The sequence below is a fragment of the Canis lupus genome, chromosome 6 (assembly GCF_003254725.2).
Source record: "Canis lupus dingo isolate Sandy chromosome 6, ASM325472v2, whole genome shotgun sequence".
NCBI classification, from domain to species: Eukaryota; Metazoa; Chordata; class Mammalia; order Carnivora; family Canidae; genus Canis; species Canis lupus.
This window is the reverse complement of record NC_064248.1, coordinates 56,712,567-56,728,883: the sequence shown is the minus strand read 5'-3', so window position 1 is coordinate 56,728,883 and position 16,317 is coordinate 56,712,567. Positions and strand designations below refer to the sequence as shown.

The 16,317-nt window shown below is 35.7% G+C and overlaps 1 protein-coding gene and 1 long non-coding RNA gene across 2 annotated transcripts in view; one reads left to right on the top strand and one right to left on the bottom strand.

The window, feature by feature from the left end:
- Positions 1–4,816, top strand: part of BRDT (bromodomain testis associated) — a 58,343-nt gene extending 53,527 nt beyond the window's left edge. Inside the window, exons 17-19 of the mRNA XM_025417673.3 lie at positions 2,024–2,229; positions 2,822–2,993; positions 4,404–4,816. Coding sequence (XP_025273458.1) covers positions 2,024–2,229; positions 2,822–2,993; positions 4,404–4,472 — 447 coding nt within the window. The 3' untranslated portion in view covers positions 4,473–4,816. The remainder of the gene's footprint in view (positions 1–2,023; positions 2,230–2,821; positions 2,994–4,403) is intronic.
- A 6,006-nt stretch (positions 4,817–10,822) lies between these two features.
- On the bottom strand, positions 10,823–13,783 carry LOC125755317 (uncharacterized). The gene is made up of 2 exons (XR_007411496.1): positions 13,334–13,783; positions 10,823–11,464 (listed from the first exon to the last, which is right to left on the bottom strand). It is a non-coding gene; the product is annotated as an uncharacterized LOC125755317 (long non-coding RNA).
- Between the last annotated feature and the right edge of the window lie 2,534 nt (positions 13,784–16,317).

Sequence of the window (16,317 nt, the reverse complement as noted above, 5' to 3'; positions counted from 1 at the left end):
CCACAGCCAGGGCTATAGTTGGACTGCTGTGTGTGTGTGTTTATCTTTCCTTCTCTCCAAGTTAGTGGTCACTTTGGAGTGGTACTGGTTCCTGTCAGGGCTGCTTGAACACTGCCCAGCTTATGGCATCACTTTGAATCACTCTCCTGCCAAGAGCATATTGGAGGGGACAGGTACATAGGAGAATGCAGGGTGGAGTACAGTGCCAGCAAGAGCCACTTCAGTTCACTGGACGGGACCAAGGCAAACCAAGTTTTAGGGCACAGGTTTGTGGAAGCATGGGGGCAGAGCAAGAGGTATTAATAAGTTATGTGGAGAGTGTTGAGGTCATGCTGGTTCCAATGTCTAAGCTGAGGGTGAGAGGAGGGAAATGGCATCCACCACTTCCTTTGTTCTTGGAGAAGTCTGTCATTGATTCCTGCCCCTCTGGTTCATCTCCAGCACACAATCTGAAAGGAGTAAACACATCTCCCTCTCATATACACCAGCTGTTTCAAACTAGTGCTTCTATTGCTGTATCTTCACAGTGCTGTTGTGTTCTTCCAAGGATTTGGACTCCACTCTCCCAGTTCTCCCATAGAGCCTTCTAATTTTTAATGTTCCAAGTGTTAAAGACCTGCTAATTTGATTGTAAGAACTTGTGAAATTCAGTCTCTCTGGTCTCCAAAGCCAGATATTATGGTCATCAACCTTCCTGTGCCTAGGGTGGGTGTCTGTTTCTTTCTCCTGCCCATGCTCAGCATCCTTCCCTCCTGCAGACAGTCTCATAGAGAGTCCAGTGGGTCTGTTTGGCTCCTCACCACCCTTGGTCCTTTCTACCCTATTGTGGCCTCTTCTGTATATTTAGCTGTGCAAAGTCTAGTCTACCAATCTTTGGAGTCATTTTCTGAGTTATTTACACTGATGTGTATGTTACCTATTTGTATCAACAGGACAAGGTGAGCTTAGGATCCTCCTCCTTTGCCACCTTCTATATATAATTCCTATACATTTATTTTATTTTTAAAATATTTACTTATTCACTTGATAGAGCACATGGACATGAGCAGGGAGAGGGGCAGAGGGAGAGAGAGAATCTCAGCACACTGCCTGCTGAGCATGGAGTGCAAAGTGGGGTTTGACCCCATGACCCTGAGATTGTGACCTGAGCTGAAACTAACAGTTGGACACTCAATGAACCAAGCCACCCAGGCACCTCTGTATTGGAAAATTTTAAAATACATATATTTCTATGGGTTGCACTGATCTAGATCGTGATCATTTAAGAACAGTGTCACAATCAGTTAACTTTTTAAGAAAGGAAAGATAAGTCATGTCAGAGGGTTCCCAGCAAATTACTATGTCATTCTTATGGCATCATCTTTCCTTCATTATTAATAATTTGTATATTTGATTTAGTTTTCATATAGGACCATAAATATCTTTTTACTTATTTTTATATTCCTTGAAGATTCTCATACTCTTAATATAGAGTAACCCCTGAACAACACAGAGTTGAACTGTTGGGTCCACTTATAACCCAGCTTTTTTCAATACAGTATAGTACTGTAACATATTTTTTCAGTATGATTTTCTCAGTATTATTTTCTCTTTATTATAAGAATACAGTATATAATACATATAACATAGAAAATATGTGTTAATCGACTGCTTATGTTATTGGTTAAAGCCTTTAGTTGACCACAGGCTATTAGTAGTTTTGGGGGGAGTCTGAAGTTACACATGGACTTTTGACTATGCAGGTGTCAGCACTCCTCATCCCCATGTTGTTCAGTGTCAACTGTATATGTTTTACATTAAATTGAAATAATTGGTAAGCATTCTATTTTAATTTGGTCTTAAATGATTAATGAATAGCTTATCTGTTGTCATATTTTCATATTTTAAAATAATTTTTAAGTAAGATTACATAGAGACCTTTAGAATCTTAATTTGATCTATTATTGTATCAAAAATATTGTTTTCCTTCCAGTATATAGTTGACATCTGTAGACATATACTGAATCAGATATATTTGTTTTAGGATATAAAGATAAAGAATGCAGACTCTTGGAAAAGTTTAGGCAAACCAGTCAAAACATCAGGTGTACTGAAATCCTCAGATGAGCTCTTCAACCAATTTAGAAAAGCAGCAATAGAAAAAGAAGTAAAAGCTCGAACACAGGAACTAATACGGAAACATATGGAACAGAATACAAAGGAACCAAAAAGAGTTCAAGAAAATCAGAGGTCAGTCATTTACTGGAGTAAGGGAGCCTAGGAGATATGGACTTTTTTTCATTTCAGTTTCTTTTTGTTCAAGTATTCATTCATGTCTGCATGCATTGACTATGTATAGCAATCTCCATTCCCAATGGTGGACATGTAATTTTAAATATATTTCTTTTTTGTCAAGTGACCATGATTTAGCTATTTAGTAGAATACAAAGCGAATTATAATTGTAAAAAGTAAATTTTATTGATATTTTTAATTGACAAGTAGTATCTACTTTGAAGAGGATAGAAATTATCAAGTGATTAAGATATTAAAGATACTAATATAACTAAATCATAAAGACATCATTATTTTCAAGAAATGTCTTGTTTCCATTCTATGTGTAAGAACGTAGCAATATACTTGCTTAGTTTCCATAACCTTCTCTTTGTTAATATAGATTGCCTTTGCAAAATTTGACATCAAAAGTCAAACTTAAAAATGATATAACATATGAAAGGAGGGATCTAAAACATTGCTTTATGCTTATAATTGAATTAACATATCTTTATAATAAAAACTTTTAAGGAATTTGAAACCTACTTTGAGCTATATTGTTTCTTTAAGGGACCTTGGCTTCACTCAAGAATCTTTTTCAAACAAAATGCAAAATCAGTACCTTGGAGAACAGAAAGACCATCAGCAGTCTTCAGAAGCTCAAGATAAATACAAACTCTGGCTTCTCAAAGACCGTAATTTAGCAAGGGAGAAAGAGCAAGAGCGGAGGAGGAGAGAAGCAGTAAGTAAATTTTACTTTACTAAATCTAACTAAGGAAAGATTTAATAAAGCAGTGGCTTTTACAGGTTCAAAGATATATTCAGGGTGATTTTCAGTGACAGTGAATTTACATTGTTGGTACATTTACCTATCACTCTGGGCTGTTAACTAATTACAAATTAAAAACAAATAAACCCTTTTTTTTTTTTTTAAAGATTTACTTATTTATTTTAGAGATAGAGTGGGGGGCGGAGCAGGGGGAAGAGGGGGGATTCAAAGCCAACTCCACCCTTACCTCACCAACTCCACCCTTACCTCAGAGCCCAAAGTGGGGCTTGATCTCACATCCCTGAGCTGAAAAAAAAAAATTTCATAGTTGGGGGGCACCTGGGTGGCTCAGCGGTTGAGCGTCTGCCTTTGGCTCAGGTCCTGATCCTGGGATCCTGAGATCGTGTCCCACGTCAGGCTCCCTGCATGGAGCCTGCTTTTCCCTCTGCCTGTGTCTCTGCGTCTCTCATAAATAAATAAATAAAATCTTTTAAAAAAAATAAATAGATTTAAAAAATTTCATAATTGATGTCAGTTTGGATGTCATCAACATGAACATTTAGAGAAGGCTTCAGAGTATAGGAAACATTTATTTCCTTTGTCTTATTTATTAGATTTTATTTATTTGAGAAGGAGAGCACAAGTGGGGTGGGGGTGGGCAAAACAGAGGGAGAGAGAAGCAAACTCCCTGCTGAATAGGGTGCCCCATGGGAGGCTCCATCCCAGGACCTTGAGATCATGACCTGAGCCAAAGGTAGAGGCTTAATTGACTGAACCACCCCTGCATCCCTATTTCTTTTGATTTAATTAGAATTCTGTTTACTTTAGCTTATTTTTAATGGCTTCTTAGCATTTAATGAACATACTGAGTGTTATACGTGCGATTTGGTTTAATTTTCATAAATACCTATATATAAAATAAACTTGGTTAAATAATTTGCCCTAGGTTACACAGTAAGTGGCAGAGTCAAGAAAAGCCTGTAGCTTTATTGCTATGCATTTTAGTTTCCTCAAATAGTTAAAGATACTGGTTCATTCAGAAAATAATTTTATGTGTCTAGCACTATTTTGATTATAGAGATAAATGAAACAATATACTCAGTTCATGTCCTTGTTAATAGTCTATCAACACTGATAATTTTCTCTTATTTGGAGAAGTTTAATTTAGTGTTTGTGTAAGCTTTAAGTTTTATTTATCACATGAACAATAATTTAACAAAAATCAGTATTTGAACAGAAATAGAAAATTAGACTCATTACATTAAATAAATTGTGTTCATTTTGTAGATTCTGTTCTAAATGTTTTGATCATTTTTATATATATCTAATGAAGGCATAGATATTTTTAAAGTAACATTGAATTTTTTTTCCTTGTTTCTACAGATGGCTGGTACCATTGATATGACTCTTCAAAGTGACATTATGACAATGTTTGAAAACAACTTTGATTAAAACATTAAATTAACCATCAACTTAAAATGAATGATATAAAAGATTAAAATGTATATGGTAAAATGATTGCTTTAAAACACCACGATACCAATCTTATATTGTACTTGCTCTAAAATGATTAAACAATTTTCACATATATTTTTAATAGCTATATGTTCATTTTCTAAATGACATAATTTACAGGAAATTTTATAATTTTGGATCCCTAAAAATTGAATAAATTCCCAGATGTTATTTATTTTATAAATAATTGTCTGCTATGTATTATAGTCCCTGTCTAAGCAGTAAAAATCCAAAAGAGACCCTTGTTTAAAAATGAAAAATACATAAAAGTGTATCAAAAACAGCTCCTGTTGTTTTTAACTTTTAAAACAAATATCTATCTGCCTTAAAATATTTTGAACTTCTAACAAATAATACTTGGTTTCTTTGTCAGGTTATATAATATTCTCTGCTGATTCTGTATGCAAAATTTATATTGAAATTTAGTTTAAAGAGTATTATGTATGGTTTGGATAATGTTAAATTTGAGCAAAATAATAGTAAATATTATGATGTAAGTTTCTATAGGAACTTATACAATTCTTATATGCATATGTGATAGTAATGAATGTTTTACATTTTTACTTAACTATGTAGTCTTTAAATCTGTAAATTATTTTTGTTTCATCATTCTCAAGTTGCAATTATGTATAAATCATGTGTATCCACTTCATATATTTTAGCATTTTGGACTCTTGAAGTGTAACATGACTCAGGTCCTATTATGATACCATCTAAAGTGAAAACTCTGTGTGTGTGTGTGTATGTGTGTGTTTTAGAGCAAAAGAGAAAGTTTTCTTGACTTTATTTGTTTTTATACTCAATATAATTTTTTGAACTATCTAAACTACAGTCATTTAAAAAATATCAACTAGTGGCTAAATGATAGTGACACTTTCATGAAACATAGCTAGAATCAAAGTAGCTGTCATACTCATTAACTACAACTATTATTAACCAAGTGATTAGTGTGTATATACTAAATAGTATGCATTGTTATTTTCCTAAAAGATTATCTACAGATTAGATAGATCTCTATGTATTCTAGAATATGTATTTTTAGGAAGATATATCAGGTGTACATAGTGATTAGCTTTAGGTGATGGAATTACAGGTGTTTTTTTTCCTTCTCATTCTTTTTAATATTATGTAATACTTTTAAGATCTGTGGGAAATTTTCCATTTTGAAGAGAGAATGAAAATAGTAAGGATTTTTATCAAATACACATTAAATCTTTCAACAGCTGCCTTTTGAACAACTAATAAAACTGATGAATCAGTGAGCTTTGGCTACATCTAAAAAAAGTTCAGTTTTGTTAACATCATTTTATATTAAAGAATAATGGCTTACTTGGAGGTTTTCCTATTAACATTTGGAAGAGCCCTGATAGAGCTGTGTTATGGTTGTCAGTGTTTTGTTTAACCAGCTTAACACTTTAAGCCTTTGTTCAGTCAACAAACTTTTTGGTAGGTTGGTTGAAGTCAGCTTAGCAATCAAAATAATCAGTTTATAACTGATCCTTCCTATATTATGCTTTATTTTTTAGTAAAAGATTTTTGTCTTCTCTTGACTTCTGTGGAGTTTACTTCTGTTAGTTTTATGCATGAAATACTGCATGTAACTTGTCTTTAACTGAACTCTTGTTTTGTGAGGACCCCTTTTCTGTCCATCTGTCACTACTTTCCAGTTTCTAAAACTTGTTCATTTTGTTTTCTGGGATTCATGATTGTTCATCCAAAACATTCCCTACATGATCAAACTTTTTGTTTGTTTCTTCCCATTTTTTGTTCTTGAGTTCTGGAAGTGTGGTCCATGGACCAGCTACATCAGCATCACCTGAGAATGTTTTAGAAATGCAAATTCTCAGACTTCAGAATTACTGAATCAGAAACACTGGGTGTAGGGTTCAGCAACCTTTAGCTGAACACTCCCTCCAGATGATTCTAATACACACTACAGTTTGAGAACCACTGCTCTAACCACCTGGGCACTCTGCTGCAGGCTCTCATTTAGTGCCTGTTTCTTTTCTTCACTAATGTTTTTCTTACCTTTGGGGTGCCACTTGAAGACCACCATGACCACCCCCACCACCCCTGCCACCTTCCCTTTTTCATGATCACCAGACTGTACCACCCATAATCATTTACCATCCCTGTTTCACACCGTCTTGTTCCCCAGAGATTTTAGTCTCTATTTCTCTCTAAATTGACACTTCTCAGTCCCTGAACTCTGCTAATTATCTTAATAGCTAATCAACTTTAACCATTCCTTTATCATTGTCAATAACTAAAATCTTTCCTTAGTCTCAGTTTCAAGCAAGTTAGTCTCTTACTACTTTCTCATATTTTTTTCTAGTTTATTCTAGATAGGCCCTTGACTCCAACAATCATTAGGCTTCACCATGACCTTACAACTCATTAATCCTAGTGCTTTTCATAGTACCTCTCCCCTTCATGCCCTTTTTAAAAAAAAATTATTTATTTATTCACGAGAGACACAGAGTGGGAGGCAGAGATATAGAGGGAGAAGCGGGCTCCATGCAGGAAGCCCGATGTGGGACTCGATTCTGGGGCTCCAGGATCATGGCCCGAGCCAAAGGTAGATGCTCAACTGCTGAGCCATCCAGGCATCCCCATGCCCTTACTTCTTTTTCTTTTTTTTAAGATGTGGGTGGGGATGGGGGCCTTGTAATTTGAGGGTTGGAATTTTTTTTTTTAATTTATTTATAATAGTCACAGAGAGAGAGAGGCAGAGACATAGGCAGAGGGAGAAGCAGGCTCCACGCACCAAGAGCCTGATGTGGGATTCGATCCCGGGTCTCCAGGATCGCGCCCTGGGCCAAAGGCAGGCGCCAAACCGCTGCGCCACCCAGGGATCCCCCCCATGCCCTTACTTCTTATGCAAGTTTGTTGGCATTATTTATACCACTCCCTTGCATATACCCTCAACTCCATTGCTCCTTTCTTTGTTGTATTCACTTGGCAAAAAATCCTAATTAAGTCTGACTGCTTCCTCTGCACCCATTAAGTTGTTTGTGGTTACAGAAACACATGCAACTATGATAACCAATCTCACTTCAAATTCATGAGCATAAACTCAAGTTAGCCATAATGCTGCCCAGAAATCTTACTACCAATGTAGAAATAAGTTTCCCCCCTCTCTATCCCAACTATTGAGAGATCAAAGCTTGTATATTTTTCAGTCTTTTTATGCTCAAAAATTGACATGTCAGGACTTTGAGGGGATTGTTTTTACAAAAACATGATCCTCTATACATGTTACTTGGCAAATGAGTTTTTCTTAATGCATCAGGAGCATCTGTATAGATCTTTAAACGGATATAGATTGATTTGATTCATTCTTTTTAAGAAGGCTGCATGACATAAATTAGAACAGATATATCATGATTTATGTGATCCCCCTATTGATTCAGTTGATTCCAGTCTTTCTCTACCATGAATAATGCTGCAGTAAATACACCACGTATAGAGCCTTACATAATTGTATTGCTATTTCTAAAGAGTAAAGCTCCTAAAATAAGGTTTGCTGGGTCAGAAGTTACAGTCAGAGGGAGTAGTTTTTATTTTAATAGGAGGTACCAAAAGACATTTCCAAAAAAGGCTAGAGCAGGTCACATTCCATGGAGTCTGAAAGTGCCTCTTTCTCATTATCCTCACCAGCATTGGATATTACTGCCCTCATATTCTTTGCTAATCCAAATGAAAAAGTTGTACTCAGTTACTTTAATCTTTACTTCCCGGATATCAAGGGGGCTAACTTGTATTTGTTAGGTGTGTGACTTGCCTAGTAACCAACATCCTTTAGTCATCCTCCTTTTGGGTTATCAGTTTGTACAAAGCCTTTTTTTTTTCTAGGTGGTATAGAAACATTTTTTTCCCCACAATCTGTTGTTTGTCTTCTGAGATTTATGGCCTTTTTTTCCATTTCCATAAAATTTCCATAAAATTTTAAATTTTATGTAGCTGTATGTCTGGATTTTCCTTTATAGTATCTGGCTATTCAGCCTTGTTTTACATTGTATCCCCCCACATCAAAATGATAAAAGTCTCTTTTGTGCTTAAAATCCAGATAATTTTTACACTAAGATTCTAGATGGATCAAAGACATTTTTATGTATATAATAAGAGACAGGGAACCAGATTTCTTTTTTCTAAATGAATTCTCAGTTATGCTGCCACAAGTTACTTACTGACTCTGATTTGCAACAGTTGTCATTCTGTAAGAAATTCATAATCACTTTATCCAATTTGTAAAAGTTGAGTGAAATTAAACATTGGAATTTTGTTTGGGATTAGATTAGAAATAATTTTTTAAGGTTTTTATTTATTCATGAGAGACACAGAAGCAGAGGCAGAGGGAGAAGCAGGTAATTGTGCTGAATTTATGTTTACTAGACTTTGATTCAATAAAATTATCAGCTTGAAATTCTGTACCCAGGAAAACTATTAAAATGAGGATGAAATAAATGAATGAAATTGTGAATATCACTAGATCCTACAACCATTAAGAAGATAAAAAGGAAAAAAAAGAAGATAAAAAGGAATACTATAAATAACTTCACATTTGTAAATGTGAATAAGTGGCCAATTGCCAAAAATGATAAACTACCAAATTTCAATATGAAATAATCCAAACAGCCATGTATCATTAAAAAAATTCAATTGATAATTTTAAAGCTCCTGAAAAAGAAATTCAAGCCCATATGGTTTCACTGGAGAATTATACCAAACATTTAAAGAAGGATTAACATTAAGTCTCTTCCAGGAAATCTATTCCAGAAAATGCTTCTTCTAGAAATTGGTCTGTTATGTGATACAGAGGACATTTTTTTAAGATTTTATTTTCAAGGTGTCTGTACACCCAATGTGGCTTGAACTTACCACTTCAAGATCAAGAGTTGTATATTCCACTGACTGAGCTCACCAGGCACCCCACAAAAGGACAAAAATATTTTTTAAGATTGTATTTATTTATTTGAAAGAAAATATAAGCAGGGGTAGGAGCAAAGAAGAGGGAGAAGCAGACTTCTCACTGAGCAGGGAAGCCTGATGTGGAGCTTGATGCCAGGACCCTGAAATCATGGCATGAGCCAAAGGCAGATGCTTAATCAACTGAGCCACTGAGGCACCCCAGGACAAATTTTATTAATAGGAAGAAGTATACTTCCCAACTCATTTTATAAGGCTAGCCAGTATTACCCTGATACTGAACCAAAGACAATATATTTAAAAGGAAAAAAGCTTAAGGCCATTATCTCTAATGTACTTAGACACCAGAATCTTCCAACAAAATGTTAGCAAACTAAATCCCACAATGTATGAAAATAATTATATACTATGACTAAGTGATTTATTCCAGGTATACAAAGCAGTTTCAACATTTGGAAATCAGTGTAATCCAAAATGAACTCACATTCACATTTAAAAACAACAAAAAACTTCGGTAAGTTTTTCAAGGGAATTACTTCAATTTGATATGGAGCATCCACAAAAAATCTGCAGCTAATGTTACACTTAATGGTGAAAGACTTGACGCTTTTCCCCTACATTTGGGAACATGGCAAGGATATCCACTCTCACCATTCTTATTCAATGAGTACTAGAAATTCTACCCAATGTAATACAGCAAAAAAAAGAAAAGTCATTCCGATTGTTTTGGTTGGGTTTTTAAATTTTATTTCATTAGCTATAATATCCTAAAATAGTACCAAATAATGGAAGCAAGACTAGTCATTCTCATTTACAATTTTAAAGTAAATGGGATGCCTGAGTGGCTCAGTCAGTTAAGTGTCTGACTCTTGATTTCGGCTCAGGTCATGATCTCAGGGTTGTGAGATCAATCCCTGCACTGGGCTCTGCCCTGAGCATAGAGCCTGCTTAAGATTCTCTCCCCCTATCCCATCTTTCTCTCTCTCTCTCTTTCTCTCCCTCTCTAAAAGAAAAATAAAAGATAAAGTAAATGGCCACAGGATTTCACCATAAGCTGTTTGGGAGGTTGTTTTGTTTTGATAACTAATGTTTGAGCAGTTTCTGAATCAATTTAGCTTTAAGGACTAGCTGTTGAATTTTTGCACATGATTTTATATGTAGAAAATCCTAAGGAATATACAAAAAAGTCTTACAACTAGCAAATGATTTAAGCAAGGTCACAGGATATAGAATCAACATACAAAAATCAATCTGATCTCTATTACTAATGAACATATGGTAACTTAAAAACATTAACATAATCATTCCAAAGAATATGAAATACTTAGGTTTATGTTGAACAAAATGTACAGGATCTGTATGCTGAAAATCACAAAATGTTTATGGAAGAAGTTAAAGAAGAAAGACTTAAATAGACATACTATGTTCATAGATTGGGAAAACTCAACATAGGAAAGATTCAGTACTCCTCAAATTGATCTGGTTTAATGCACTCCTATCAAAATCCCAGCAAAGCTTTTCATAGACATAGACAAGCTTGTTTTAAAACTCAGAATGACACAGTCACTAGAATAAATAATACTGAAAAAACAGAGAGGAATCATTCTGTATGATAATAAGACTTACTATAAGGCTACAGTAATCAATAAAATGTGGTATTAGTAAAGCAGTAGACCCCAGAATAAAGAACTGACACCCACACAAATATCCTGAACTGATTTTTGACAAAGGTGCAATTCAATGAAGAAAGGGTAGTCTTTTCAACAAATGGTGCTGGAGCAATTGAATATTCATAAGCCAAAAAAAAATCTTAATTAAAACTTACATCGTATGCAAAAGTTAACTCAAAATGGATCATGGGTTTAGATGTAAAATACAAAAAAGAAAAAAATCCTTGAGGCTCTGTGATTAGGCAAAAAGGCTTTAGACTTGATACCAAAAGTATGATCCATAAATGAAAGACTGGTAAGTTGGATCTTGTCAAAATTAAGACTTTTGCTCTGTGAAAAGATAAGTTACAGATTAGTAAAATATTTGCAAACCACATATCTGACAAGAAATAGTATATAAGAATATATTAAAAACTCAAAAAATACAACAGTAAAAGAAACAATTAGAATGAGCAAAAGACATGGACAAAATTTTACCAAAGAGGATATGCATATGGCAAACACACATATGAAAGCATGTTCACCACTACTAGTAGCCATCAGTGACATACGAATGTAAACCACAATGAGATAGCACTGCACATCTATCAGGAAGGTTTAAAATAAAATAGTGACTACACAAAATGCTGGTTGTGTAAAATGGTATACAGCCACACTAGAAACCAGTTGTTACTTCTTTTAAACAAAACATACAAAGCCATATGACCTGGCAATTGCACTACTGGACGGTTATCCCAGATAAATGAAAGCTTCCGATCACAAACCCACAAAGGTTCATAGCAGCTTTATTTGTAATAGCCCAAAACTGGAAACAACCTAGATGTCATTCAGTAGGTAAGTGTTTAACAAGTTGTAGCAGCATATTCATAATTTAAAATACTAATCAGCAGCAAAAAGGAATGAACTGTTGATACTTGCAATAACTTGAATTTCTAGGGAATTGTGGTGTGTGAAAAAAACTAATCCCAAAAGGTTACCTACTTCATGACTTCACTTTTATAACAGTTTTGAAATGACAAAATTTTGGAAATGGAAAACACATTAGTGGTTACCAGAGGTGAGGGATAAGGTGTGAACATGGTTATAAAAGGACAACATGAGGGACACCTGGGTGGCTCAGCGGTTGGCCACCTGCCTTTGGTTCAGGTTGTGATCCCGGGATCCGGGAGAGTCCCACATCGGGCTCCCTGCGAGGAGCCTGCTTCTCCCTCTGCCTGTTTCTGCCTTCTCTCTGTGTCTCTCATGAATAAATAAATAAATAAAATATTAAAAGAAAAGAAACTTAAAAAGAAAAAGAGGACAACATGAGACATCCCTGTGGTTAAAGAACTGTTCTATATACTTGACTTTGGTGGTGGGTAAACAAAGCTACACTATAAACAAAATTATAAAGTGTAAAGTACACTGTTTGAAGTGTACACAGTTTCTCTATTTCTCATGAGTGCATATAAATTTCTAATCATCTCATTTAAAATTTCAATTTTAGGGCAGCCCGGGTGGCTCAGCAGTTTAGCGCCGCCTTCAGCCCAGGGCGCGATCCTGGAGTCCTGGGATCGAGTCCCGCATCGGGCTCCCGGCATGGAGCCTGCTTCTCCTTCTGCCTGTGTCTCTGCCTCTCTCTGTATCTCTCACGAATAAATAAATAAAATCTTAAAAAAAATTTTTTTTCAATTTTAAAAATACTCAAAATTTTAAAAAAGTATAAAGTTTATTGTAGTAATCATTTTATAATATATATAAAATATATACACATATATCAAATCATTATGTCATATACCTAAAACTAATACAATGATATATGCCAATCGTATCTCAATTTTTAAAAATTAGGAAATTCAGGCTTCCACTTGGGATAAAGAAAGTTGGAAAAGCATTTCTTCACCATTACAACAATCTGAAAAGCCAGAATTTTTTTTTTAAGATTTTATTTGTTTATTCATGAGAGACACAGAGACACAGGCAGAGGGAGAAGCAGGCTCCTCAAGGGAGCCCGATGTGGGACTCGATCCCAGAACTCCGGGATCAGCCCTGAGCAAAAGGCAGACCCCCAACTGCTGAGCCACCCAGGCATCCTGAAAATCTTTAAATTTACGTTTCTTAAATTAATCTGGGGGCTGAGATTGTGGGGTAACCAATAACCTGAAATCTAAGAAAAGACAAGTTCATCAAAGGAGAGACAGGATATAAGTACTGGCTTACCTGAGGCAGATGTCTCCAATGCCATATAATGTGGCAATAAAAACACGATGGGACGTCCCAGTGGCTCAGTGGTTGAGCGGCTGCCTTCAGCTCAGAGCATGATCCCAGGGTCCTGGGATCGAGTCCCACATCGGGCTGCCTGTGAGGAGCCTGCTTCTTCCTCTGCCTGTGTCTCTGCCTCTCTCTCTGTGTTATCTCACAAATAAATAAATAAACAAACAAACAAAAAAGCCAAGCAAATGAAATCATCTAGAAGTAACAATTATGAAAGCCCAGTTGTGGGCTAGTTGAGAATATAGAACCCCTGACAGCACATAAGAAGTTTGCAACCACGTGCAGATTCTTCTTCAAGTATAGACCTCATCAGTACTTACAAGAAGGATTTGAGTGACAGGATGAGGTTCTGAAAAAGCTATCCTCCTTTCTTTTCTTTTTTTTTTTTTTTTAACTCATGAGACACACACACACACACAGAGAGAGAGAGGCAGAGACACAGGCAGAGGGAGAAGCAGGCTCCATGCAGGGAGCCCGATGTGGGACTCGATCCCAGGTCTCCAGGATCAATGCCCTGGGCTGAAGGCAGCACTAAAGGGCTGAGCCACCTGGGCTGCCTGAAAGCTATTCTCCTGATGCAGGCCTGGAAGAGAATAGTACCAGATATAGAAAAACAGAGAGGTTTCTCCAGATCCTTCTTCCCTATCTTCCTTAAGGAATACCAGCCTTAAGCTTCTGGGGGAAGAATAGCAAACCCTGTCACCTAGACAGGGCACTGATGAAGATCTACTGCAGTGAGGAGGGAAGAAAACAGAAACCTTCTAATCTAGGACAGGAGCAGGAAATACATCATGGGTCCACACCATTAGAAAGACCTTGTCACTGGGAACAGGAAAGGATCATTGAGAAAATCCCAACTGCTATCCAAGATACCCTGATATCCTGATATCCACAGTGCCTGTCTGGGAGGAAACAGGACAGCAGAGAATGCCCCTCTACCCTCTGCACTTCCTACCACAGGGTAATAAACATTCAATAACAAAAGCAGTTTACTGCTATCAGAGGAGCAAAAGCATGGAGAAAGGCCATGTCTGTATCACTTATCACCAAGCATAAATAAAGACTTAAAGATGAGCATGTAGCAGGTACTGAGAAAAATTCACCAGCAAACCAGTCTCCACCCTAACCACAAGGTAACACTAGAGAGATTTGAGATCTGTGCTGTGCTGAAGATAACCATAGCAATAATAAAATTCAATTCTAACTCAACTTCTGACTAGATTGACACAACCTCCATACTAAAAGTTAGGCAAAAGAAAACATCAATTACAGGCAAAAACTATATACCTTTGTCTCTATTGTCTCACACAAAATGTGTTTCAACAAAAATTATGAGAAATACAAAACAGCAAAGAAAACAGGAAGTTCCCTGGTAGAAGGAATATGATACCAGACAGAAATTATAACTATATAATTAACGAAAAACACTGAGAATGGTAGAAATGGAGGTAATTATAAATTTCATTTTATCTTATTTACAAATGCCCCAAAATATAACTATCTAAAGCAAAAATAGTAGCATTGGTAGATCCAAAAGAAAGGAAGAAAGCAAATAAGCAAGCAAGAAGAAAGAAATCTATCATTACATGTAGATTTCAATATTCTTCTCTCAGCAATTGATAGAACAAGTAGACAGAAAATCAGTAAGGATCCTAACAGTCCCAAACAGCATCGCCAATCAATTTACCTAATCAACATTTATACCACACTCCAGATAACAACTTTCAAATGCAGTTGGAACATTCACCAAAATAGACCATAATCAGAGACATAAAGCAAACCTTGACAAATTTAAAGGAACAGGCAGTTTTGAAGGTAAACTCTTGGAACATACCATATTTAAACTAGAAATTAACAATGAAAAGATACCAGCAAAATCCTCCAAAATATCTAGATGTTAAGCATTTCTAAATAACCCATGGTAAAAGAGGAAATCACGTGAAGAATTAGGAAATACTTTGAATTGTATGAAAATAAAAGCACAACATATTAAAATTTGTGGGATTGCTGTGGAAGCATTTAGAGGAAATTTTTTTTTCATTAAATGTTTACATTAAAACAGAACAAAAATTTCAAACCAATCACTTAAACTTCTGTCTTAAGAAACTAGAGAAAAGCAAATTAAACCTAAATCTGGCAGAAGAAATGAATAAGAACATAAATGAATGAAATTAAAAGCAAAAAAAAAGAGAACAAAACCCCAATAAAATCAAAGGCTGTTTCTTTGTTAAAAAGACAATAAAATTGGGATGCCTGGGTGGCTCAGTGGTTAAGCATCTGCCTTTGGCCCAGGGCATGATCCTGGAGTCCTGGGATCAAGTCCCACATCTGGCTCCCTGCATGGAGCCTGCTTCTCTCTCTGCCTGTGTCTCTGCCCCTCTCTTTCTGTGTCTCTCATGAATAAATAAATAAAATCTTTAAAAAAAAAGACAATAAAATTGATAAGCCTCTAACCAGACTCAACAAGAAAAACAAAAGACACAAATTACAAATGTCAAGTGTAAAAGGAAGAACATTACCTACCCATAGACAGTGAAAAGTTAATAAAGGCATGGAGAGCTCTTTGGGCCATAAATTCAACAACTAACATGAAATGCATAAGATTCCTAAAGGATACAAACCAGCAAAGAAAAAACAGATCACCTGAATAGTTCTATAACTTTAAAATAGGTTGAATTATATTTAAAAACCTTAAAAAAATAATTAGAAAAACAACTTGAGGCCTAGGTGGCCTTTTTGGAGAATTCTACCAAACTGTATGTAGAGAATCTTAACTATAGGAAACAAACTGAGGGTTGCTGGAGGGGAGGTTGGTGGGAATGGGGTAATTGGGTGATGGGCATCAAGGAGGGCACTTGATATAATGAGCAGTGGGTGGTATATGTAACTGATAAATCACTGAATTCTACCTCTGAAGCTAATAATACACT